This window comes from Kryptolebias marmoratus, linkage group LG10, assembly GCF_001649575.2.
Source record: "Kryptolebias marmoratus isolate JLee-2015 linkage group LG10, ASM164957v2, whole genome shotgun sequence".
Classification (NCBI taxonomy): domain Eukaryota; kingdom Metazoa; phylum Chordata; class Actinopteri; order Cyprinodontiformes; family Rivulidae; genus Kryptolebias; species Kryptolebias marmoratus.
The window spans coordinates 15,061,651-15,085,011 of NC_051439.1; the positions used below are offsets into that span (position 1 = coordinate 15,061,651).

The following is a 23,361-nucleotide window of genomic DNA, read 5'->3' on the forward strand; positions in this document are numbered from 1 at the left end:
AGTTGTAGTTATCTAATAAGGCAGGTTTTGGGTTGTTCTTTTTAACTTAAGTAGCTCTAAATTTAACAAATTAGTCCTTTAAATTCTAATTTTTAGGTAGAAAATTTGGTCAAACTCAACCCTGACATGGTAAAACTACTCGGGGTTGACACAGTACAAATTTAAGCCAGTGCTGGGTTACAGGTTGGAGTGTAGAATCCTGGAGAAGACTTTTAGGTGGAAATATAGGAGAGAATCTGATGCTAAACGCAAAAGATTAAGAACAAGTAAGACAGCTGTCAAGAACAAATATTAGGGATCAAGCAGGTCGATGGAGCCCCATAAAGACAGACTGACCTTTGCAATTAAACAAAAACACTGCAGGAAAAAAAACTCCACTGTTAAATGCAAACTGAGTGAAAACCTGCTATTTAAAAAAAAGAAATACAAATTTAAAAATAAAAAAGGAGCTTGCTCTGGTCTGTCAGTCACATTGGCCAACATTTGCCGTGTAAACAGAGCCGTGGTGGTTGTTGAGCAACCTGTGCGCAGCGCCGCTGACAGATGCGGAGAGGAGGAAGCTGATTGGTCGGCGGAGGTGGGCGTTTCCGCATTCCGCAGGGAGCTGACGGCCGGAGGAGCGCAGGTCGTGGAGGTGGAGGGGCAGTCGCGTCTTTGAAGAGACCCTCTTGAGTCATTCCCGGGTGGAGCCGAGGATCTAAAGCCAGGAAGCAGGAATGCCTTACATCCTCATCAGTACGCAGATCCGACTGGTGTGTATCTTGCATTTAAACAACTCGTGCCATGGTGCTGCCTTCTCTAGATGTGTTTATTTAGCTTTGTGCAACATGATCCTCCTTATCAAGCAATGTTGTGTCACTAAAAATTATATTATTCTGCATGTTGATGAAAACACAAGCGCTAAGGAGCGTTAGTTGGTTTTCTCTCTTTACTTATTTGCCAGTTTTCCCTAAAATAAAAACACATGTTGCCCGTCTCCCTGCCTCTTCTGTTTCTTGTGTTCATTTTCTTGTCTGCTCGACTCCAGCAACCTAATTCTATAACCTCTGAGTATTAGATGATCTATTTTTAGTCTGTCCAGATATTAGAGATTATTATCCTGCCACAGGGCTGCAGGTGTACCCTGGGAAATGCAGCCGGCGCTGCACAAATAACAGGCAGCGTTGACCGTCACTGGAAATCAGGTCTTTGTTTGTAAGCGTCAGCTGTATGTGATGTTCCTAAACCTGTGTCTTGCAGGAAACTGGTCCAACAAATGTAGGAGATGAATTTTCTGATCCAGCTGTCATGAATTACCTGGGAGCAAGAAAAACAACCATGCTGGGAAACAACTTGTGAGTACTGAAAGTTGGAGCAGTCATGATGGTTTGGAGCAAAGTAAATGCTGCAGATATTGTATATTTAAAGGTTCTGAAACTCCATCTCTATCATATTCATTACAAACAGGAGGAATTGAACTATAACAACACGGAGTGCTACATACATGCAGATTTAGGCAGGTGTGATATACATGTTCCCCCACATGGAAATCTTTTCTCAGTTTTGACAGTTAAAAACTGGTGTTTCTTTCCTTTTGGCATGTGAAACGTACATATTGACAACAGAGCTGAGATTAAATCAAATTGGAGGGGGGAACAAAATGTGGTGGAGGAAAGCCTCTGCTTTGCAGATTTATAATAAACCATTCAAGGTGATGGAATACAGATCAGGGCCATGTTGTCGTTGGCAACCTGATGCAAATCCTGCTGGGAAATGAACCAAGGTGTGGAAGGAAATGAACGCGCAACCAGAACACTTCACTGCAAGCAAAGTTTACTGAATGAGAGAAATCCCATATCTGCGGAAAGCCGGATGACTTTTGTTTACGCTTCCTTTAGTTCCGAGTACCATGTGGACGACCCACCTCGCGTGGTGCTAGACAAGCTGGAGAAGATCGGTTTCCGTTTGCTGACGATGACGGGGGTGGGACAGACACTGGTGTGGTGTCTCCACAAGGAGAAGGAGTGACAGCATCAAAATACCTCTTATTGTCTTTAAAAGAAGCAATGCATTTTGCAGGAAGCTTTTAATATGGAATATTCATTTGTTTGCAACCATATAGTCCCTGAAGAGAAAGCAGGAGAAAGTTTAGGGTTTAAGATTTCAGGCGGAATAAGTGTCAGGTTGCCAAGTAAAAACAAATAATGATGTGTACAGTGGAGTTGTTCATATGACATGATGGGGCCTCCCTCTTATGTAATTAAAACTCTGTTGGTGTGTGCCTAGAGATCTTTGTAAAGTTACTTTCTTTTAAGTTTACCATTAAATAAAGGAAAAACGTGGATTATTTGTAATAGACTAAAACATTTGTAAATGTAAATATATCAAATGTGTAATGTGTCATAAACCTTCAACCAGACAAGCAAATATAGAACATGAGAAAAATGATTTGTGCAAATTAATTGGGATTTTATGGTACCTTACAAGGCCATTTTGAAAAAGATTTTATTAGAGCAGCTGATGATTAATTTATTAAGCTAAATTGTCCCTGCTAAGACATACATCCCTGTGTTACAGGAAGCACATTGACCCTGGGGCATAGTGCCAAGTATAACAACATTTTGCTGCCCATAGATATGCCTGCCTTTTAACCAGCTTGTACAACGCCCAGATGTGGCAGGTGTTAGTTTGAAAAATGTCAAAAATCAGCCAAATTAATTAAACAACCGATCAGCTGGTCAACCTCTAATCAGAGGTTTGCATTTCGAGAGCCAAAATCTGCTGGGTGGGTTTTGTTCTGCTCCGGGGCTGCCAGCTCATGTCTGGGGCCGGCCCGGATCCCTACCACAGTCCAGAACTGCTGCCAGCCAACTCACAGCCAAATTCTAACCAGACCTGCTGCTGCCTCACACATGACGTAGATTCCACCTCCACGCTATATTTCAAGATTTCAAGAAACTGATCCCTGCTTGTTCTGCCACAGACATATTGTTTGCCTGTGCAAACATGACCGTGCACAAAATCCGATGTGATGGTGACTCCAGTTGTTGTTTGCAAGTGATGTACCAACAGGCCCATCCTCTCCTGCTGGTTTGCATGCAGCAGCCCATGCCACTGTGCGCTCAGGGCAGCTTCGGTGGTGAATCCGTTTCCTCTAACTGTACTTCCTTTGTTATAATTCAAACAGAGTTAGTCGTTTTTGTGTTTTTTTTTTCACATTGCTGGGATATTGAAAAAGGATACACATAAACAAAACCATGTTATGAGGGGATTTTGCAGGAGAGGAGCAGATGTCTCCCACCGCACCGCTCCACAGCTGGACATTGTGTAACAGAGCCACGGAGAGGCAGCGCGGGAGTGGCAGGGGGATACACGACTGGATTGGATGTTGTGAAGCTTCCATGTGGCTCCTAAATAACACAATGAAAGGAGAAACCACAGCTACACAAGCCTACAAATGTAGACACACCATTACGCCATAAAGACAAGGAAACCAGACTATTTTGGCAAGACGGATGAAAAAAAAAAAAACTTGTTATAAAAGTGATAGTGACCACAGCAGACTGACACAGGAAGGTCTGACTTAATGTGGGTCAAAATAAAAAGAAACAGAAGCTTGTTCCTTCACAGAATATAAAGAAGCAAAAGGTCTGCACAATCTTCCAGATACTTGTTACACAATTTCATTATGAGGTTAATATCGCAGGAAGGAACACATATTTCAAAGCATGTTTTTCAACTGAAGAGGGTCGGTGGCCTTGATCCAGCAGGAACAATGTTGGAGTAAGGGTGTGTGGACGGAGATGCAGAGGTGACAAAACACAAAAAAATACTGGGAATTTTTAACTTTACTGTCTGAAATAACTAAAAATATGTGCTGCCTGGTGAAGCATTGTCCTCAAGATGCACGTGACTCAAAAATGAAAGACTTCTGGAAATGAAGAAGCTTTTTAATTGGTGAGAAAAGCAACATTTGTTTGGTTTTGCAATAAAAAAGTAGTCCTTCTTGAAGGTCAGGCGAACATACTGACAAAGTTTTGTGTTCAGTTTTACAAGTCAAATAGTTGTGCAGCTACATGTGTTTACTATGCAAGTCTATTTGACTTGTAAAACTAGTAGTTACTATATATGACACGCAGCTAAATTATTTTCCTTTTTGTCACTGGTTCTCTGAAAATCTCTCAATGATGATTAAAAGAAATAAAGACTCCAGAAAGTCTCAACTTCCTGCCAAGAATTCAGCACCCACTGAAGGAACAGAAACCTGTCAAAACTGCAACTTGCTGCTTTTATTATCGAGTTCATCAGAATAAAATATGTTAAAGGCCATTTCCTGTTGGCCTGTTTCTGTGTTTCCTTGTTTAATCAATCATCCAAATAAATTTTATTTGAAAATTGTAACAGGCAAACTGCCTAATGTTAAACCATAATTAAAATTTAATTTCTGTGGATACAAAGATATTATTATAAAAATAAAAAAAAAATCCAACCTTTCTGAAATGTTGACTTATAATCATATTTTAAGTTTTAATTTCCTCATCTAAAAATCAGTGGAGCCCTTGAACAACTTAAAAATATACATATCCTTCTCAGATTGTTTGATTGAAAGGGTTTCTTAACATTGTGCAAAAAAAAGGCATGCTGTATTTTACAGCAATAAAAGCTAATACTGATATTTGAGGAAAATAATAGAACAAAAATGCATTAAAAACATTCCCATCACTCGGATTTCTGTTGAAATCCAGTTTGGCAGGTCAAACCTCCAAACTCAGAATATATTATCTGCTTTACTTTGATCAGCGTTTTTAAAAAAGTGGTTTGCAAAGTTTCTGTGCAAATATTAAGTAACATATTGAGAACATAATTGCTCAGGGCTCACCGAACAGCCCCCATATACTTATGCTGATCAGGTCACAGGGCTTCCTCGTTCTTGAGCAGAGATTTGGAAATACTGAGCTCGAAGCCAAGGCGAACAATCATCTAAACCACCAGATCTGAAGCGGCGGGCCTCCACAGTGAGTTCACTTCTCATCACACAAGCCCACAGGAATTCCAGAAAAGTTTACCTTGTGCTTCAATCACAGCCTGATTGCTGGGTTAACATGCAGCACAAATGATTTTCCACGTACAGGCGCATCGCAGGGTCTGTGGTTTGGAACGCTGCTTTCTTTACTCCAAGAGCATCTGATCATCAGAAGCAATTTTTACATCACATCTTGTCTGGTTAGAGTAATAAAGTAATAACTTGTCTCATTTAGCCAGATAATGGTTGACTGATGAAAATGACATCACTGCAGACTGGGATTACACGAGGTGTTGCCCTGTATCTTGGTGAATCAGCTTACATTTTCAACAGAAAAATAAGAGAACGTAATAAATGACAATGCTTTTTTGTTGTTGTTAAAAACGGTTTATTTGCCACACAGCTTATTACATTTAAAAAAAATAATAAAAACTAAAGACATAAGAGGCTTTATGAAACTAAAGCCTGGATCAGATAACCGCCTGATGCACGTGAGGCCTCCGAGCTGGATCTTGAGGGGCTACGACTTGGCAGCTTCCTCCTCGTCCTCTCGCTGCATTTGTTCTATGAGCTTCTGACGCTCGGCGGCCTGCCTCATCCTCATCATCACTACGCTCTCGTAGTCGCGCTTGTTTGACAGGGACGCCTGCGGGAAACACAGACACGCGAGGTCAAGTGAGGTAACAACAGAAAACAAACCGATCCTGAAGTAAATCAGCAGAAGAGTCCTTTATTCAATATCCTTGGATGGCGTCCATTAGGATATTACGCTGTAAAGTCATAAAAAAAAAGCTAAACATCTGGTACAAATATTGTGACAACATTGATTTAAAGCAGACAGCATAGAAGAACCACCGTCAATGTCCAGCGTCTGTTTATTTTCTCAACCAGGCCTTTGAGTGCAGAGAACAGGACGGGTCAGACAGATGCTCTTATCTGAGGTACTATTAGCACGATGACAGGGTGATCATGTATGAGATAGCAGGCCAAAGAGAAGCAGTAAGGAGGGAATTTCGCAGCCTCAAGGCAGTACCCCCCAGAATATGGGCTAGAATTAGGCCTATCAGTTTGCATAATTTGTTTGAAGGGCTACTGCTTGTATGACGATGGCTCGAAATTTGACTGTGGGACGACTCAGCGAGAGCAGAAATGGGCTAGTTGCTAATCAAGCAGGCTGAAATCTGTGCAGTAGGATTTGCCACACACAAAAACATATTCCTTACAAAAAAGACTTTTTATAGGAGAAATAGCTATTTGTCCACAAAGTGAGCCGTTAAAATGAAAAACAAACAAACAACAACAAAAAATTATATCAAAGTTTTCGAGGCCAAGAAAATCTCATTTTAACAAGCAAGGGAATAGGTGTGCGTTTGAGAGCTGCTTGAGAATGAATGAGAACTATCTGAGGAGAAGAAGTAGCGTTTTTGTCAATGCACTCGCAGAGCCAAGGCATCTGGAAAACATCACTGGGACTCCACAATCCATGTGCTGAGAAACAGAGGGTAAAGTGTGGAAGACGAGCAAAGGGTCTGCAAAAGGAAGTTGCCCCCCACTCCACCCGTGGATTGAGGAAAGCTGCTATTATCATTCCGAAATTGTGAGCTCAAGCCCTTGTCTGACACGCAACTATGAAATATCACGCGAGCACCATTAAGTAAATAAACAACTCTCGCATCTTCAAATTAAATAAAACATTAGCGAATACACAACCAAGGAAGCACAGCCTCCCTCCTGATGTATTACTGCTCTATCCTGCCCTCTACTGGTTGAAACACTAAAGGTCACCTAAAATTCCTACATTCAGAAGTTCTATTTTTTCTTTTCAAATTATGCCCAGAGGCAGAATAAATGCCAGTGTTGAAGGGGAATTCTGATCATTTGCAGGTGCTTTATGAGCAGGATGAGCGATGTTTCCTTGCCTTGGGAATTAACTTACAATGTACATGTTTAGCTAGTGCATCACTCTGTAACTAAAGCCTCCGTGTGAGCATTTTCATGCGTGTCGGGGTATGTTTGGTGCTGTAATGCTGGGGCCCAGCGTGAGCTGGAAACCACAGAACACAAACCATGGGCCCCCTTTGCAAAGCCAAGGGAGGAAGGCCACCGCAGAAGTAGGATGATAGTAAAACACACACACACAAATATACATGCAAACAAGCTGAGGATTAGCTTAATGACATCATCACATGGCTGAACCTCAAAGCAGCACAACCCCCACCTCCGTCTGATTCCAGGTCAGTTATGACATATTGAATACCACCAGCTCTGTGAGTCAGGCAGCGGAACAAACACACGCACTGACACTCCGTCCCGCACGCCGCAGGACGCATCTCGCAGTGCAGGTGGCCACAGTGTTCCCCGAGCCCAACTTGTTGGATCAGTTTCCCATCTCACCGCTCGTTTGAGTTGCGTGAGCGTGTGAGCACATGTGTGTTTATGTGATTCAGATGACGGGTTGGAACATGAATAAGATGAGACTGCATCTTTGGTTTAAAAAAAAAAAAACATTTCTAGTGAAAATACTTGCCATTCCACTCGCTTAACCCTGTGGCCTAAATTCCCAACTTGCATTAAACAGAAAACTCGTTAGCACCAGCAGTCGTCAGATATCGCTCTGTGAAAAGACAGACTTCCAAGAGAAGAATGGGTTTTTCCCTAACAAGCCTGCTCTGTGTTTCAGGCCAACATTTCTGTCTCTAATGCGCTGTGGTCGACTTAATCAAGGGACTATTTATCTAGAATATGTGTGGTGGCACGCACGGTGCATATTTCTGTTTGTCACTGATTTCTGGAGTATGTGATTTATGAGGGGCAAACACTTATGGACTTAAATTTAGAGAACTTTTTTTCTGTCAGGGAGTGCATACAAGTGCCAAAGACCTCCTGCTAGCTCAAATCGAACAGGCAGGGACACTGCATCATTTACCACCGGAGCCAAGGTGAGAATTCCTGTGCAGACAAAACCATGAGCTTCGTTAGCGGTAGATAATTAATCATGAGTCATTACAAGACTCCACAGACATATATAACCACAAAGGTTAGGTCAATTACACTGTTTTTGTTGGGAAAGAACAAAAACTTTACAAAGATTAAAGCCCCAAATTTCTTTTAACCCTTTAAGTGCACAATTTCTGCTCCAACATAAGATCTTCCTTTAACAGTACAACCTTTAACACTTTGATGCACTTTAAGGAGCTTCACAGAGCGCCGGTTAGGGCAGCTATGATGAAAGATGTCCATTAGGTCATATCACTAATGTAGAATTTACTGACAGACTAAAAGCAACATTGGGATATTTAGGATAATAAAAGCTACAGTTAATATCACAAAGGGGCACTCAGTACTGTCCTCTTTTTCAAATTAAATCAGATGGCTTTGTTTTTATTAAATAAGCTAATATATTGTGCTAGTATTGCTCAGCCGAGATTATATATTGCTGCTTTTGAGATCTGGTAAGAGTCCATTGATTTTGTTTTTATTGTAACTTCAGCTGTAACATTTGACAGTGCTAAAACCGAGCTTACAAACGCAGATAGTAGTATGTTAAAATTAAGTCCACCTACACTGCTTTCATTGAGTTAAGCAGGTGGGGAGCTGCCAGGCGCTGATGATCAAATGCAGCTAATTTAAAGTAAAGTAATTTTTTTTTAAAAAAGCAGAATAAATCTAGTTTCTAATTATTCTGCATCCATTTTACTGAAACAAAAAGGATACACAGGTAGAAAACTTGTGTCGACAGCTGTTAATCTTAGCAGGAGTGGAAATGTCAGGAATTTCTCCTCAAGCTCAGGCTGAGCATTAATCAGGGGAATTGGAGGAGGAAAAAAGAGGAAACCAACATGTCAGACTCCGCAGACCTCAGTTATCATGATAAATGTTAAAAGTTCATGACTGTACAATTAAAACTGAACAAGCAGGGTTTGTAAGGAAGAAAAAAAAATCTCTTCATTAACAAGAATATGGCGGCACAGATTAGGTTTGCAAAGTTACATCTAAACAAACCACACAGCTTTCGGAACGATGTTCTTTGGAAACAGGAGAAGCTTAAGTTCTCTGGTCATAATGATAAGCACCATATTTGAAGAAAGCCAAACACACGGCCATGAACTCCATTTTAAAGTATTTTGAAGTGAAATCTGGGGTCAGCTGTGCGACAGCTGAAGCTTCACCAAAACTGAGAATAAGTAAGACGACGCATAAAAACACAGCAAGAAACTGACAATGAGATGGCTACAAACAAAAAGGATCAAGGTGTTGCAACAGTCCGCTCAAAGTCAAGACCTCTACCCAAATATTTTACTTTGGCAAAACCGTTAAGAGCTTTGTACAGTATATACACATGCAAAAAGTAAAGTAAAGTGAGCAAAAATCCTCCCAGTGACCCAATAATTGTAGTTATAATATGACCTTTAAACATTGACATGATGTAAGGGATTATGTGTTGCATACGTAAAGTATTTATCCAATTTAAACACCTGGAACCACCTTTAAAAACCTTAGAAGGGAAAGAAGTTTGGTCTCCATTATACCAGGATAATAAAACTTCAAGGATTATAGTACTTGAAACAAAATGTTTAAAAACGCAGTAGTAGAAGTGAATAGACTAAATCAAAACATAAAGGGTCAGGCAGCAGGGAGATGCCATCTTATTAGTTATGTGTGTGTCCAGCATGTGGTTGTAAGTGGTCACTGTATTCGTCAGAGCAGATGTCTGCTATAAGGAGACGGAGATTGCCTTTGGAATCTGCAAAAGTACAAGAAATAAACATTGAAAAGAAAAATGACTGCAGAGACCTCCTGGTGGACTGGCATTTCTCTTCGTGATGGATGGGCTTAAAATTCATATAAAAAAATGAAATGCATGAGGTTTGGCCCGTTTGAATCTCCAACAACACATTTTTAGAAAAATAAAATTGTCTCTCACATCCTAGCCTTCCTGGAAAAGCTCACTGATTGCAACAGACTTCTTATTAAAACAAATGAGGCCATGGAACTGGTAAAACTGCAGTCTTAACCTTGGGAGATGTTTAAGGAAAACTATAAGACCTCAGGGAGAGAAGGAAGGAAATTTAGAGTTCAGAGAGAAGAAGTTAAAAATTTTATTGATTTGTCATCCTTGCTTTAATATTAACTTGCTTTTTTTCCTATTTTAATGTCTGTACCAATTTCAAAGTTCACATATTATTTTAAAGCTCTTACATATTATTTAGGATTCAGTATTTGATTACCCCCATTTCAGAAATTACATCTTTAGACAAAAGTCTCTTAACGTCAAAAACAAAATAAATTATAACATCAAGGTGCTTAAGAATTGTGAACACTTCCAAATATGTCATGTTTCTGTATAAATATGACCAAATAATTGTTAGATTTTCATGCATGTCCAAGTAAACCAAAATCTGATCAAGTATTTGTTGACTAAAGTTACAAAAAGCAGTAAATTTGAAGATAAAACCAACATCAGCTGCTGTCAGCTGGTGGATCAAACAGGTGTAAGCTGGCCAACAGAAGGTGCTTAGATAGAAACAAAATGAGATAAAGGTTTTGGTTTACATAAAATGATTTTAGTCACAAGAATCTTTTTTATTGAAAAGATATGATGATTGTAGAAGTATTGACTGGGGATTGCTATTTTTCCTACAGGGAATTCTCACACAAAATGCCACAACATCGTATCTGAGGAGTGAATCTAAACAGAAACTGCAAGCAAGACGTTCCACCAAGGAGGGGTTACAAAAATTAAAAGAATGAAAGTCATGTTTTCAGATGACAATGTGAAAATTCTGGCACTTTTCCCTGAGTTTACACAACGCTTCACAGATACATTGGCTAGAATAATTTTAAGGTTTGAAGTTCAGTACTCATGAAGCTTTAACATGTAAATATCAAGTCTAGTTAACAAAAAACTGCCAAAAGCTTCTTGCCTAATAAGCCTCTGGCAAAGTGCAGAAGCAGTGTGTAAACAAGTGTGTATCTCTACTTCCTCCTGCAGTAGCAGCAACTTTAACAAGTTTCTGTTGGAGCGCCTTAAAAGATTTTGAGTCATAATTCTGGAAACTGACAACAAGAAGGTGACACGTTTGAAAAAACAACAACTGGGGTAAAATTGTATTCTTGCTCTTTTTGTTCATTTTATAATCTGGGGAATTTATGGATGTAGCTAAATTTTATCAAAGCTTTGTGTGCCATGGTAGCCTTGATCAAACAGTGTTTTTTTTTTTTTTTTTTAAAAAGAACCATGCCATGTATACAGTAAATCTTAAAAGTTTTAGCTGTCTGGGGGCCTTAACTCAGCGGAAGCTGGAGAACACACAACAAAGAGCGACAGGAATATTCACCACAGCCTCAGTTTGGGCTTCTAGCGCCCGTCAAGGCAATATCTGGAAACACTTTTTCTTCTGCAACAACAAAAACATGCAGCATCCCAGATTTCAGAGCAAGTATAGCTGCATCAAACCACACTACCCACCATGGTCAGGCCTTAGAAAAGAGGTTTATACAGAAATTCGGCTCAGGCTAAACACATTAACCCAGAGGATACATAGCATGAGAGCGCGGCTAACAGAGTGAGTCCAACCTCGGTCAGACAGGAGGGCTTATGAAGCCACTTCCAAATACCACAGATGACATCAGCTCTTCGTTCTGATTGTTTTCTAGCATGAAAACATATTTTTGCTTGTAGGTGAAAAGCGGAGGCTTTCTAATCAAGAAAATGCTCCAAAAAAAATCTTTGGCTTCAGAATCCGTTTGTAAATGTGTCTGGTCTTGCAGACGGTTCTGGCACTGGGGTGCAGAGCAGGAGAAGAGGGAATTAGCCGGCACGCCTATTGTTGTTTACATCTATTTGAAAAGAGTGCTGAAAATCAAACATTGTATTTAACACCTGTAATATTTAAATTTAAAAAAACAAGGCAATACTTTGGACAAATGGATTCAAAATCCTCTTTTTTAAAGAACTTATTGGTACTATTTGAGCATGATGGTGTACTTACGGCTATAATCTTTTTCAAACTAAATTTGAAGGCAAGATTTGGACCAAAATTAGTTTTTAAAACATGCTTTTACAGTCCAATACTAAGTTTGTTGCTCTAAAACTATTTCCAGTTCTCTATAGCTTTGACATTCCACGGCAAAAACAACATGCAGGAGGCGTGAGAATTGAAAATGCAACAAGTTATCCTTCTTGTGAAATCCAGTGTGCCTGCACGTACATGTCTGTGTGCTTTCTGATTACGTACAGAAACTATAGGCCTTCAGTCAGGCAGAAGAGCCTGTGGAGTGGGGTGGTCTGCGGGGCTTTACACAAGCCAACAGCAGGCAGGAAATCAGGAAATCAGCAGAGTAAAGAGACAATGCCATGGAAATTACAGATTAGTTAAACCCACCCCCCTCTCCTCTTTGTGGTTGACAAGTTTGCTCACAGACTACAACTTCCTTAGATAAGCACACAATCACTGAACACCCACAAACCTTTTTCTCACACTTCCTTTTACTGAAGCACTTACTCGCTCGAGCTGTGCAAATTCAGTTTTATATGATCACAGAGATAAAATGCACAGCTTCTGTTTCGCACCCACTCTCTCCCACAGGTTGACAGCCAGTCGACCAGTACGACTAAAAGACAGACTGACACCACAGATGGAATGATAAAATCCCACTGACTTGCAAAACTTCTGAAGTGGGATGACTTCAACTAGAAGAAAAAAGGGAGATAAAACCTGACCTAACACTTCCACCTGGATGTCTTTTGTACTCCGACCTCCCCCTGGCTTATCATTTACGCAAGGAGGACTTTCGCCAGCAGCACACCTGGAGAGCTTTCCACAGTTCAAGGAGTTTACGCAGAATGGATTACCGTAAAAGGATTCATTGTTCAAATGCACTAACGCAGGTAAGAAACTGTGTCTCATCACTCTCTTTGCAGGTACAAATGAGTGTCCTAGCACAACAGTTTTAACATTAAAAGGTTACTGATCTGTCGCAAACGAGTAGACGACTTGCGCACACTGTTTCACTGTTTCAGGGCTGAGTAATAAGGGTTGCCTTGTGACAGTTGACAAGCCCGTTCATGTCAAGGAACAGTTTGCCTAGGAGTGCTGTTAAGAAAAAAAAAAAAAAACAGGTGAGATTCCTGACAGAGACGGTTGTGCATGCGTGGGATTCTTATATATTGTATTTATTACACCAATACAGGTAGGTTTAACTCGCTTATATTTATCTGTGTTATTTGTCTAAGTAATACTAGACTCGCAGCATAAAAACATTCAATTGTTTTATTTTGAACTTGCAATTAAGAGGAATGGTCATCTTCAAAGATGTAATACTAATGCTCTTAAAAGGAAATTAGGGATATTTTTTTTCCTGGTCAATGTGTTTTAATGACCTTTTTACTTGGCCATGAAGTGTTTCCTGAACATTGAACTCACGGCTAAATTGCAAAACTCCTCCTTGGCTGACCTGACATGTTGGGAAAGGAATGCTGTTGTATCCTCACTCCCCAGTCTCCCGCTGCTACTAAAGTGCCGATAAAACCTTTACGGGGCAACAAAGCCTGTTTGCTAAAGTGGCTTACAAATTTACAGAGTGAGTGTTTCGAGTCACGAACATGAATCTAATGCGGGCGAAGCTGTTGGGAGACCGTAAACTCCAAGACGACCAGAATATTATCCAATCGACATGCCTAAGTTGATGAACGGAGTTCTGTTTTCGTCAATAAAATCCTTACAGGTCACGGAATGCAAAATGTTTACTCTTTATTTGATCCAATTTGACTTTCATTCAATGAAATCCTGTGTTGTTCCATTTGAACACAAGATGTTTTGTTGGTCGAAAATACATTTTTATTTTACGCAATCTCTATACAATATTTCAAAACAGCTTCATAAATTTAAAATGCAATACTAAATGTTTAAGAGACGTTTCTCTAATTTGCACATCCTGGGTCACTACTTGCAATAACTTGTATTTCACTGATTTTAAAAAAAGTATTTTAGCCATTTGTATTTTTATGAAGTACAAGCATGTGTTCTACATTGCGATTCTTTTGTTTTTGACAGTTACGAGAGCAAAATCACATTCTTTCTTAAAAACTGAGTAAGGCGATCTAACGAACAGCATACAAGATAACAATTACCATTTGGGTATTTGCATTTTCTTGGTTTTGTTATTGGAAGTCTTTAGTAGATTAATAGACTTCCTCTAGAGAATATGCAGAAGACCACACCTGCATTTATGGGAAGAAACAAGGATTTGGGAAATAAATATTTATAAATGAAGGCTTCAAAGCATCTGTTGGAACACTCCTCTGCTGTTAAACGGTACTGAATTTCATTTGAGCAAAATCAAGTCCAACAGGTGCAACCTCTAAACAATGACTGACAAACCTCATTAAACCACACGTCCAGCCCACTGCTAACATCTGGTATTGAACAACATAACAAGTGCAAGCACAGACTTGTTTCAAACGACCATTCGTTATAACATAATTGTCCATTTCTTTTGTTTTGTTGCAGATGGCATTATGCCCATGAGCTGCACCATTTCCTAGGAATCCATTGTGGGAACAAAAAGAACGCAGAAAAGTGAAACTCGACCAAATCCACCAAGATGCCACTCCAAACACTGCACAGGAAATCAAGTCGTTGGTCCAGCAGGAACTCTAAGCGGCAGGAGGTGCTCTCCGTCAACATGATTAGTTTACCACTTGATGATTTCCGCCACATCACTCATATTGGAAGTAATGGTCATAAAGACAGCTTTGGAGATGTATCTTTTCTAAATCTGGGCCACAGCTTGTTAGAACAAAGTTCCACAAGTGAGCAGAACTTCGCCTTGGCCTGCTCGCCGCCCCCCAAGCCCCCTCGTCTGAATCTGAATGAAAAAGAGGATTCGCGGAGCCCGGATTGGTCTGTGGACCAGAAGAGGAAGAAATGTGGCTCTATGCCACTGCTGGACAGTGACAATGAAAACGACGTGGAGAAGAAGGAGGGGTGCCAAAAAGGGAATAGCGTTGCGCCCAGTCAGACTGATAGGCTTGGACAAGACAGCGTGAGTTCAGACATATGTGAAGAATCTACAGAGAGCTGTCACAAAACTACTGAACAGAAAGACGAGGACAGTGGATTCTCATTCAGCCTCGACCTGGGCCCTTCAATCCTGGACGATGTTCTCAAGGTGATGGAAAAACAGCACAGCTGAAGAACTCATTGAACAAGTGTCACACTGAGATCTTACTCTGTGTTTGGAATATCGAGAACAAATGAAACTCAAGCTCTTGTGAGGACACCACCCTTCTTAAACCAACATAAACAAAGAATATTCAGATATTTCTGTGATCTCTCTATAAATCAACACTTGGCTCTTTTAAAACACATAAAATGTGGTTTTTGAACGCTGTGGTCTACAGCAGCTGTACTGTCAATTTTAAAATAAGGCATTTCTTTTTTTTTCTTTTACATTTCCCCTTTGCTATTGTAGTACCTCAAATCATACAACACTGAGCAGGGCTGTTAAGACTTAGGAGTACTGTGTTTAGAAAAGCTAAGGCTGGAATCCAAGGTTTTCGAGCTGTGATGTCTTGACTCTTTGCGTGCTTGCCAATCTATTTTGTGCAGAAAGCAATTTTTACTCCGCACGCATCTCAGAGGCCCCACTGCAAGGTAGACCAAGGTACCCCCCATCTCCCATTCCCAACAGTACAGTGAAAACAAACACTTAGTTCTGCTTCCAATAAAAAAGCCAGCCAGTGGTGGCAGGTTGGGCAGCACACCAAGCCATGCCACAGGTCCAAGACCTTAGAAGAAGCTGCAAAAACAAAAGAAAAAAGAGCAGAGCAAGCTGGTTTTTTAGCTGCAAATCAGAGTCTGACGCTCTGGTGAGCGGGGCACGACAAAGAAAGTGGCGATGGGTAATATAATACCTCCACACATGCAGGGGGTGTCGAGCGAGGAGGACCAGAGACATCCATTTACAGCAGCAGAGGTCCTGATGAGGGTTTAAACACTACCTTCTGAACAAACACGTGCCTGACACGAAAGACATGCAGGCGGCATCTCACATAGACTGGAACACAAGTACGGAGAAAGACACGTGCATTTCTGCTGGCATCATTAAACTGCGCAGATAATCCACATCTATATTTGACGAGACAGTGGCTCAGTTTGGACCTTTGCAGGGGGTTGACAAGCTGGTATGTTGGTTAAATACCCAGAAAAAGTTGAATTCCTATGCGCCCCAAAGGTCATAAACCAAAATATACAAACCCACAAGTGTCCTGCTTCAAAGCAATAAATTTAGAATTCTTTGTATGTCCAAACAGAAGCAGCAATAAGTTTTGGGTACATCTGTTCTGCATGTCTGTCTTGGAGTCTGCCATTGTAAAGCTGATATCTCTGTTTCTTGTATATGTTTTGACAATAGCTATTGTGAAACCTTTCGAGCATTGTAAAATGTACCATTTTGTCCTTTGGTTGAGAAACAAAAATTATACATCATTTAAATTCCAACATTGGTGGTTATGTGGATAAACTGCATGAGAATGTTTACAGACCCCAATGGACTGACATTTCCTTGGCTTTTCAGTGTCAGAAGACAAAATGGTGGGAATAAGACTTGTATGTTACTTAGATTTACTTAGTTTTGTTTCTTTAAAAAGATTTGCCTTGTATACAACAAACTGCACACTAGGTTGGGATAGAAGTCCAAATTAATACATGCACACTAGGCCTGATTTCCCTAATTTTCCAAAATACTGTAATATAACAAATATGGGCTTAACGATTGGTTTATATGGTTTGTACCGCCCTGAGGTGCACCTGAATCGCAAAGGTGACTAAAGTGTGTTATCAGTTACAAGGAAATGCAGGAGATTTATTGAGACAGATACTCTATTGTTTCCTGTGTTAGCTACAATAACACTTAATGATCAAAGTGTCTTTTGTTCACAAGGGAAATTGGGTTAAAACACTAAAGGCAAAATCGTCAAACGTGGAATTTTTTGTCTGCTTTTCCTTAAAAGCTCCTTTCCTACAAAACAGTTTTAGTCTTCCACCACCTTCATTATTATGCAAAGAATCAAACAAATGTTCAGACTGACGCCTAAAAAGTCTGTAACTTAAGACAAACTATCTCAATGCTGCACAACCTGTTCTTAGCATGAAATTTCCCAGCTATATATAGATATGGCACCACCACTGTCCCGCTTAAAATCTAAACCTGTTGTCTTCTGCAACTAGAGAGAAAAATAAAAAGGTCGAAAAAAAAATTTAAATTATGGTTCTGGGGAAAATGAGTTATTTGTAACTGTGTTTCTTAGTACAATTTAACTCCACCTAAAAATGTTGAATGGTGTTATGTGGGTTTACACACCATGACAAATGTTGTTGAACTACTTGTTCATGTTGTCTGTATGATGCCTAAAAGGTTCAAATAAAGCAGATCAACAACCGTTATTCCACCTGATTAACAACAGTTGTGTGTTTCTGGTGTTCATGATATTTAAAAACAAATTATATTTGCTTATTTTTTATAATTTTGTAGGGTGGAAAATCTCGTGATTGTCTACAGAGGGTTGAAGTCTATATTTTTGGTACCAAATGTATATATCAAAATTTTAGATGAAATGTGTAAAACTGAGCAGAACTCTGCTATTTCCAAGTAGACTATAAATCTCTTAACTTCTCTAGTAATTAAGAAAAAGTTGTACTTTATAACTTCCATAGATGCCATTGGATTTCTACAATGTGCAGAATATTTTTTTACCTAAAAAATATTTAAATTTTATGCTTGTTGTCTGAACTCTTGGTGGAGTTATAAGCTATAAGATAGCTTTATTTTTTCAGCACTTTTCTGATTTGTGAAAGGTGTAAAATTTAACATCTGATCACAGCTACCTCATCCTTAAATCTTACCAGCTGGCCAGGCTATTTAGTCAAACTTACCACGTTTGAATAAAGTACGAAAATCACAAGTTCACAACTGCAAACTGATTCTTTTGAGCCTGGTTATTGCAAAATACAGACATCAGCTTATCTTCTCCCACGGCAACTATTACATGCAATCAGAATGGGATTTAAGCCAAGTTTGAATATGCATGCAAAGCGTCTCTCCCAGAAGCAGGGGATATTTCTGGTTCGAGCAGTTTTCACTGGGAAACCAGCACTGTGGAAAAAACAATCCAAGAATAGCCCATCTGATGCATCTGGTTGTGTCGTGACAACCCCGCCATGACTGACTCTCACTGGAACAGTCACTCACGTGAAAACTCACATTTAAATTCCTTGCAATACATTCAGCTTAAATAATATGGTATGTTAAATTACGCAATGGGCCTTGAACGCAATGATTAATGATGAGATCATTTCTCAGAAGGCACCGGCATCATAAGAGCAGACAGTGAGTTTACGTCCGTGAGAGTTTTGGTTCCAGACAGTCAATTATTAGTCAGTCTGTGGGATTCATAGTGGTGGCCACATGTGTGAAATCCTCTTCCTGAAGATGTGCCTATTTACCGCTCCCAGAAAAGACTTCACTTACAGTAAATATCTGCAGCTTGAACATTTTTTAGCCAACTTCCAGATTTAAAACTAATCCTTTTAGACACTGTAGTTTCTCCATGTTAATCTGAGGAGCTTTTTTTAAAAGTCTCTCTTATTTCCCAGTGTTTCGGTGACGAGTCGAACCACAACAAAGAGCAACATTGACATGAAGCTAGATTCTGTCCCAAAAAAGGGAATTATATTATATAGTATTCAGTTAATCAGGTACATGTACTTTATGCATCAATCATCCATTCAACTGTTTAAACATTATTGCATCTATAAAAGAATTAAAAGTGAGGAATCCACTCCTAAATATAAAGCAAAAAGTCTGCCACATTCTTGGAAAAACACCTAACAATCCTTCCTCTAAGTGACATCAAATAGTCCACAAATATACTAATAAACACACAGTCTAAAGTACAGTTGTATATAACTTTAACTACTTTCCTAAATGTGTTACATACATTTACAGTATATGTTTTTGTACATTGGTACTTGTATAAATGTCAACAAAAACTCCCTAAACTGCTGAGATATGACTCATGATGATATTTCTTGCACTTAATGATTGACTTAGACGAGCTGAATGACTTTGTCAATTTAATTGAGTTTGGTAAACAAACACACACACAAACATTCATCATGAAATGATTATGATTTAAAAAACAGATGATCACACAGTTTCATTTGGTGTAAATGTAAGTAACAGAAAAAACTATATTTTCTAATAAACCATCACTAGTTTTACAGGTGAAGGAAAATGAGTCAGATTACACAAGGTTATACAGAAAAGGTAGTGGATAATAGACCAAAATGTCTTTTCTGTCAGTTTATCAGAACAAGAAGAGTTCCCAGTATTAGAGAAAGTTTACTTTAAGTCTTAAGGCTGAGAAAAAGAGAAACTATGTTTTGCAACATTTCCAACCACTTGCATATAAAAAACGAAAAGATTCAGGGGTAAGATTATTTAGTTCATGTCGGTTATTCTAATATGAAAATCCAAACTTTAATGGGCTCTTAAAACACTGAATCAATGTTAATGTTGCACACAGAAACACAATAATCGTGAAACTGCAAAAATTGGAAAAAACCAAACAGAACATGCAATCTAATGACAGGATATTGTCCAGCAGCCGCCCTATTGAATCCAGTAAAATAAAGGTGCCGTCCTCTCACTTTGATGGGGTCGAACATGTTTTAATGCCACCTAGGGGTGGAGATCATGAAAGTGAGGCTCTCTGATGTTCATGTTACAGACTGAAGGACAATCTTGTGCATAATGTTATAAAACTAAAATATTAACCGCAAAAATAAACATTTTTTGTGAATGTGAATATATATTAGTTCGATAAATACCTACTACTGTTTATGGATCTTGATTTCAAGGAAATCCAGTATTTGTGAATTAGACTGAGTTATATCTACATTGATATTTTATATATTTAGTTTTTTCACTTAAACACTTCAGTAGGCCTTAATTATATTTGGTGTGGGTTTATTTTATATATATTTATTGATATTTTGCTAATTGTATTGTGCAGACTTTGTGTTTAGAGACAGAAGGATTGACCCAGAAATACTGCAAGTTTATGCCAAAACTGTGACCTGCTGTTTTTACTTACTGATTGAATCTAAATGATTTGTTCCTAATGCAGGTCCTAATATTTAGACTTCTGGTTAGATGAGTTTATTAAGACAGCTCAAATAAACATCAGCTGGATCAGAGTGTTAAATATTTCAGAAAAAAGACGACGGTGTGCGAGACCCATAATTCAGATTAAAGATTTTTGAGGACAATTTATGTTAAGTAATACTTGTTAAATGCAGAAGGGATGGACGTATATATTGTCATTTTTGCCTTCTTAGCAAAAAGAACTAAAATCAATCTCTAAGCCTTAATCATAACTAAAGCTATTATTTGGAGGGATTTGTATTAAGGGGATGTCACATTGGCTCTAGATGCATTTATTGAGCCAAGCTGCAACCAAAGTTGAAAGTGAAGTCATCTGTGTCTTTAAGCTCTCTTTAGTCAGACCTGACCCGCTGAGCACTGTGTTTGGATTGATGAGGTTTGGGAAGCAAATCCTCACCCACTCTGCTCCTCTGTGATTACAGATGGTCGATGCTGGGACACCGGGGAGAGATCAGATTTTTAGATCCCAGATAGAGTCAGAGAAGGAGGACCTCCATGGTTCTGGATTCTTATTACCACTTTTTGTCAGTAAATGCACCCCATGTCCACTGACGGTAGGCCAGCAGTGGATTAACTTATAATATCTACGGTATCATATGGAACTTCTTTTGTGACAAGCATTTGCATTTTGGGCCAATTTAAAAATTACCTACCCAAAGTGATGTTTTCATTTTTGGTTGCGGGAGAAAAGAAAAGGAAAAAAAAAGGATGAAGCAATCAGCTATGAATATCGGTAAAGCAAACTGAGTTACCATAATAACATTAAAACAGATTAGGATGACAAGCCCCAGTGTGCAGGCTCGGTCTCAGATTTTAACCCCGAGTAGGAGGTCTGACAACCACACACTGGGATCAGGGTTGAAACATAGTTCAGCTGCAACTCTGGAGACACAGATGAGTAAAAAAAGAAAATCCACTTGTGAGCGAACCTTTTTTTTTTTTACTGGAAAAGGTGAAAAACATCAGAACTTTCTACTGAAGTGGAGTGAACAAAAATGACGGCACCTCAGCTTAAGAAACAAAATGAGTTGTGTTACAAATGTGAGCCATGCTTTTAGTAGTCATTTAAAAAGGAAAACAATTAACAAAAGAGACAAGCACGTGATTTAATAATCCCAATAAGTGGCACAACAGTCAGTTTTTTAAGTATTATAGTTTTCTGCAACAAACTGACTTATAAATTCTTCAAACTCCATATTTATATTAACATTCTTTTCAAAATGCTCATACATGAATCTCAAAAATGTAAAATGCCTAAAATTATGAAGGTACACAGAGTAACATCTGAAAACAATATCTCATTTTAAAAAAAGTAAATAAATAAAACATACAGACACGCAAACCTCTTCAGAACCAGTACTGACATTTTAATCAGTCTCACGTGCCACGCGGCCATTACTGCACTGCCTCTCCTTGGCTGCTACACGGGAAGAGCATTCCTCGGGTCTCCTAGGTCATTTCCATTAATGAGCGGCCGATCAGGGGCTCTGGGCCAGCGTGGGGCTACCGCCTCACCACTCCAAAACAAACAAACTGAGGTCCACTTAACCAAGCACACACTTCAAGGCCAAAAGAACAGGAGTGCAAGCACCGGAGCAACATTTCTACCGCTGATGCAAATAAAAAGAAAAGGTTCAAACATTTGCATACCTCTTGTTGCAGGGTGCGGTATTTGAGTCCGTTTGGAAGATTTTGCAACATGTTGATATGCTTTATGAGAACAAGAGGGAGTTATTACGATACATTTTCATGTTCTATAAGTTACCTGTGAAGACATGAACTGGCCGGACTGGGATGCTGTAGCAACGACCTCGGGTTCTCCTTCAAGCCACGAAATCTTCAAGGGGTTACTACTCAGGCCACTTTCATTCATAACGGCCAGCTCCTAAAAATAAGAAGGTTAGAAATAATTAGTTGATAATGAAAAAGCTGAGTTGGCAGTGTGTTGGCAGTGTGTTGTGAAAACAAATAAAACTTTCTCCTTGCCCTAGTTTTTCTAAAAGATGTAATTTATTCATCTTTTACCTGACTTTGTGCACAGATGAAATTGAGATGAACAGAAATGGGCTTTTTGAACCAACAGAGAGCTACTTTTGTTATCACTGACCAAAAAACCATTTAAAAGCTATTTCACCCAAAAATGGGTTCCAAACTCAAAAAAATCTTAGTTCCCCAACCAAATCTAAATACCTGCCTATCTGATTTGGAAGCACAAAAACTCCTCTGGCATGACGATCCAAGCACAAAAATAGGACTACAATCAAAACGCTTTAAATTGAAATAAATGAGATCCCAGCAGACTGACATATTTGTTGTGTCATGGTGAGAGAAAACCACAAAAAATAAAAACAATTACAGACAAAAAGAGTCTGAGGGTTCAAACTATTGGTAACAATGACTGAAACTCTTCAGCTCAATAGTTCTAATCAGCACAGAGATCTTTAATGGATAAAACATTTGTTTATGTTAAAGAGGCCGTCCTCAGGCTCAGACGTCTCATAAGTGTCATTATTGGTAAGAACAGGTCATTGAGACAACTGGCAAGCAAAAGTGGCTCTGTTCAAATGTCTCTTATAGAGATTTTACTATTTAACAACAGTGAGGACGTAAAATGGGAAAGACTGAGGTACTTACAGCTGCTCTGATGGATGTAAACTCCACCACAGCACTTCCTTTCTTCTTACTCGATACAATCACGTTCAAAACATCCCCATACTACAAGTCAAAGGAGGAGGGAAAACACAGTTCAGTGAGAGAAAAAGAAAGATGCAGAACGTTCAGATTAGTATTTCCTTTCAGAGTATGATCCATAACCATGAAAACAGAACGCACATGTAGTCTAAATGAATCAAAGAACTGGTGAGGAAAACTGGAATACAAGTTGAAATTAATAGGAGTTTAGATACAAGAAATAATCTGAGGGTTTTGTATGTTTGGATTTGAGCTAAAAATGTTAAAAGAAAGAGTAGCATCTTGTAAAAAGTCTAATTTCTTCTACAACAAAGTACATAAAACTGGATGCACAGTGTGTCCTTCGTACAGTGAAGGCTGTATTATAGCAGAGCGACAAAAGACTCAGATGTTTTTATGTTTAGTTTATGTGTACCAACTATAACAAAAGTCTCTTC

The 23,361-nt window shown here is 39.1% G+C and overlaps 3 protein-coding genes across 4 annotated transcripts in view; 2 read left to right on the top strand and 1 right to left on the bottom strand.

Annotated features, from left to right (window-relative positions):
• The first annotated feature begins 584 nt into the window (after positions 1-584).
• On the top strand, positions 585-2,333 carry gchfr (GTP cyclohydrolase I feedback regulator). Its single transcript, XM_017412915.3, has 3 exons — positions 585-752; positions 1,240-1,334; positions 1,878-2,333. The coding sequence occupies exons 1-3, from the start codon at positions 717-719 to the stop codon at positions 2,005-2,007; spliced, it is 261 nt and encodes an 86-aa protein (XP_017268404.1). The 5' UTR covers positions 585-716; the 3' UTR covers positions 2,008-2,333.
• Positions 2,334-5,376: 3,043 nt separating this feature from the next.
• dnajc17 (DnaJ (Hsp40) homolog, subfamily C, member 17) overlaps positions 5,377-23,361 on the bottom strand; it is a 29,258-nt gene continuing 11,273 nt past the window's right edge. Inside the window, exons 9-11 of the mRNA XM_017412867.3 lie at positions 22,868-22,948; positions 21,999-22,118; positions 5,377-5,648 (exon numbers count right to left, since the gene is read on the bottom strand). Coding sequence (XP_017268356.1) covers positions 5,523-5,648; positions 21,999-22,118; positions 22,868-22,948 — 327 coding nt within the window. The 3' untranslated portion in view covers positions 5,377-5,522. The remainder of the gene's footprint in view (positions 5,649-21,998; positions 22,119-22,867; positions 22,949-23,361) is intronic.
• LOC108234038 (cdc42 effector protein 2) lies at positions 12,291-17,451 on the top strand. 2 transcript variants are annotated; one of them, XM_017412891.3, is made up of 2 exons: positions 12,291-12,893; positions 14,515-17,451. In XM_017412891.3, the coding sequence occupies exon 2, from the start codon at positions 14,609-14,611 to the stop codon at positions 15,197-15,199; it is 591 nt and encodes a 196-aa protein (XP_017268380.1). In that variant the 5' UTR covers positions 12,291-12,893; positions 14,515-14,608; the 3' UTR covers positions 15,200-17,451. The 2 variants fall into 2 exon arrangements, with proteins under 2 accessions (XP_017268380.1, XP_017268372.1); XM_017412883.3 differs by lacking the exon at positions 12,291-12,893 and adding an exon at positions 13,053-13,195.

Excerpts from the sequence above, each read along its gene's own strand:
- gchfr (XM_017412915.3), top strand. The coding sequence starts at position 717 with ATGCCTTACATCCTCATCAGTACGCAGATCCGACTG. Across the intron at positions 753-1,239 it reads TCAGTACGCAGATCCGACTG|GAAACTGGTCCAACAAATGT; the intron begins GTGTGTATCTTG and ends TGTGTCTTGCAG. Across the intron at positions 1,335-1,877 it reads ACCATGCTGGGAAACAACTT|TTCCGAGTACCATGTGGACG; the intron begins GTGAGTACTGAA and ends CGCTTCCTTTAG.
- LOC108234038 (XM_017412891.3), top strand. The coding sequence starts at position 14,609 with ATGCCACTCCAAACACTGCACAGGAAATCAAGTCGTTGGTCCAGCAGG.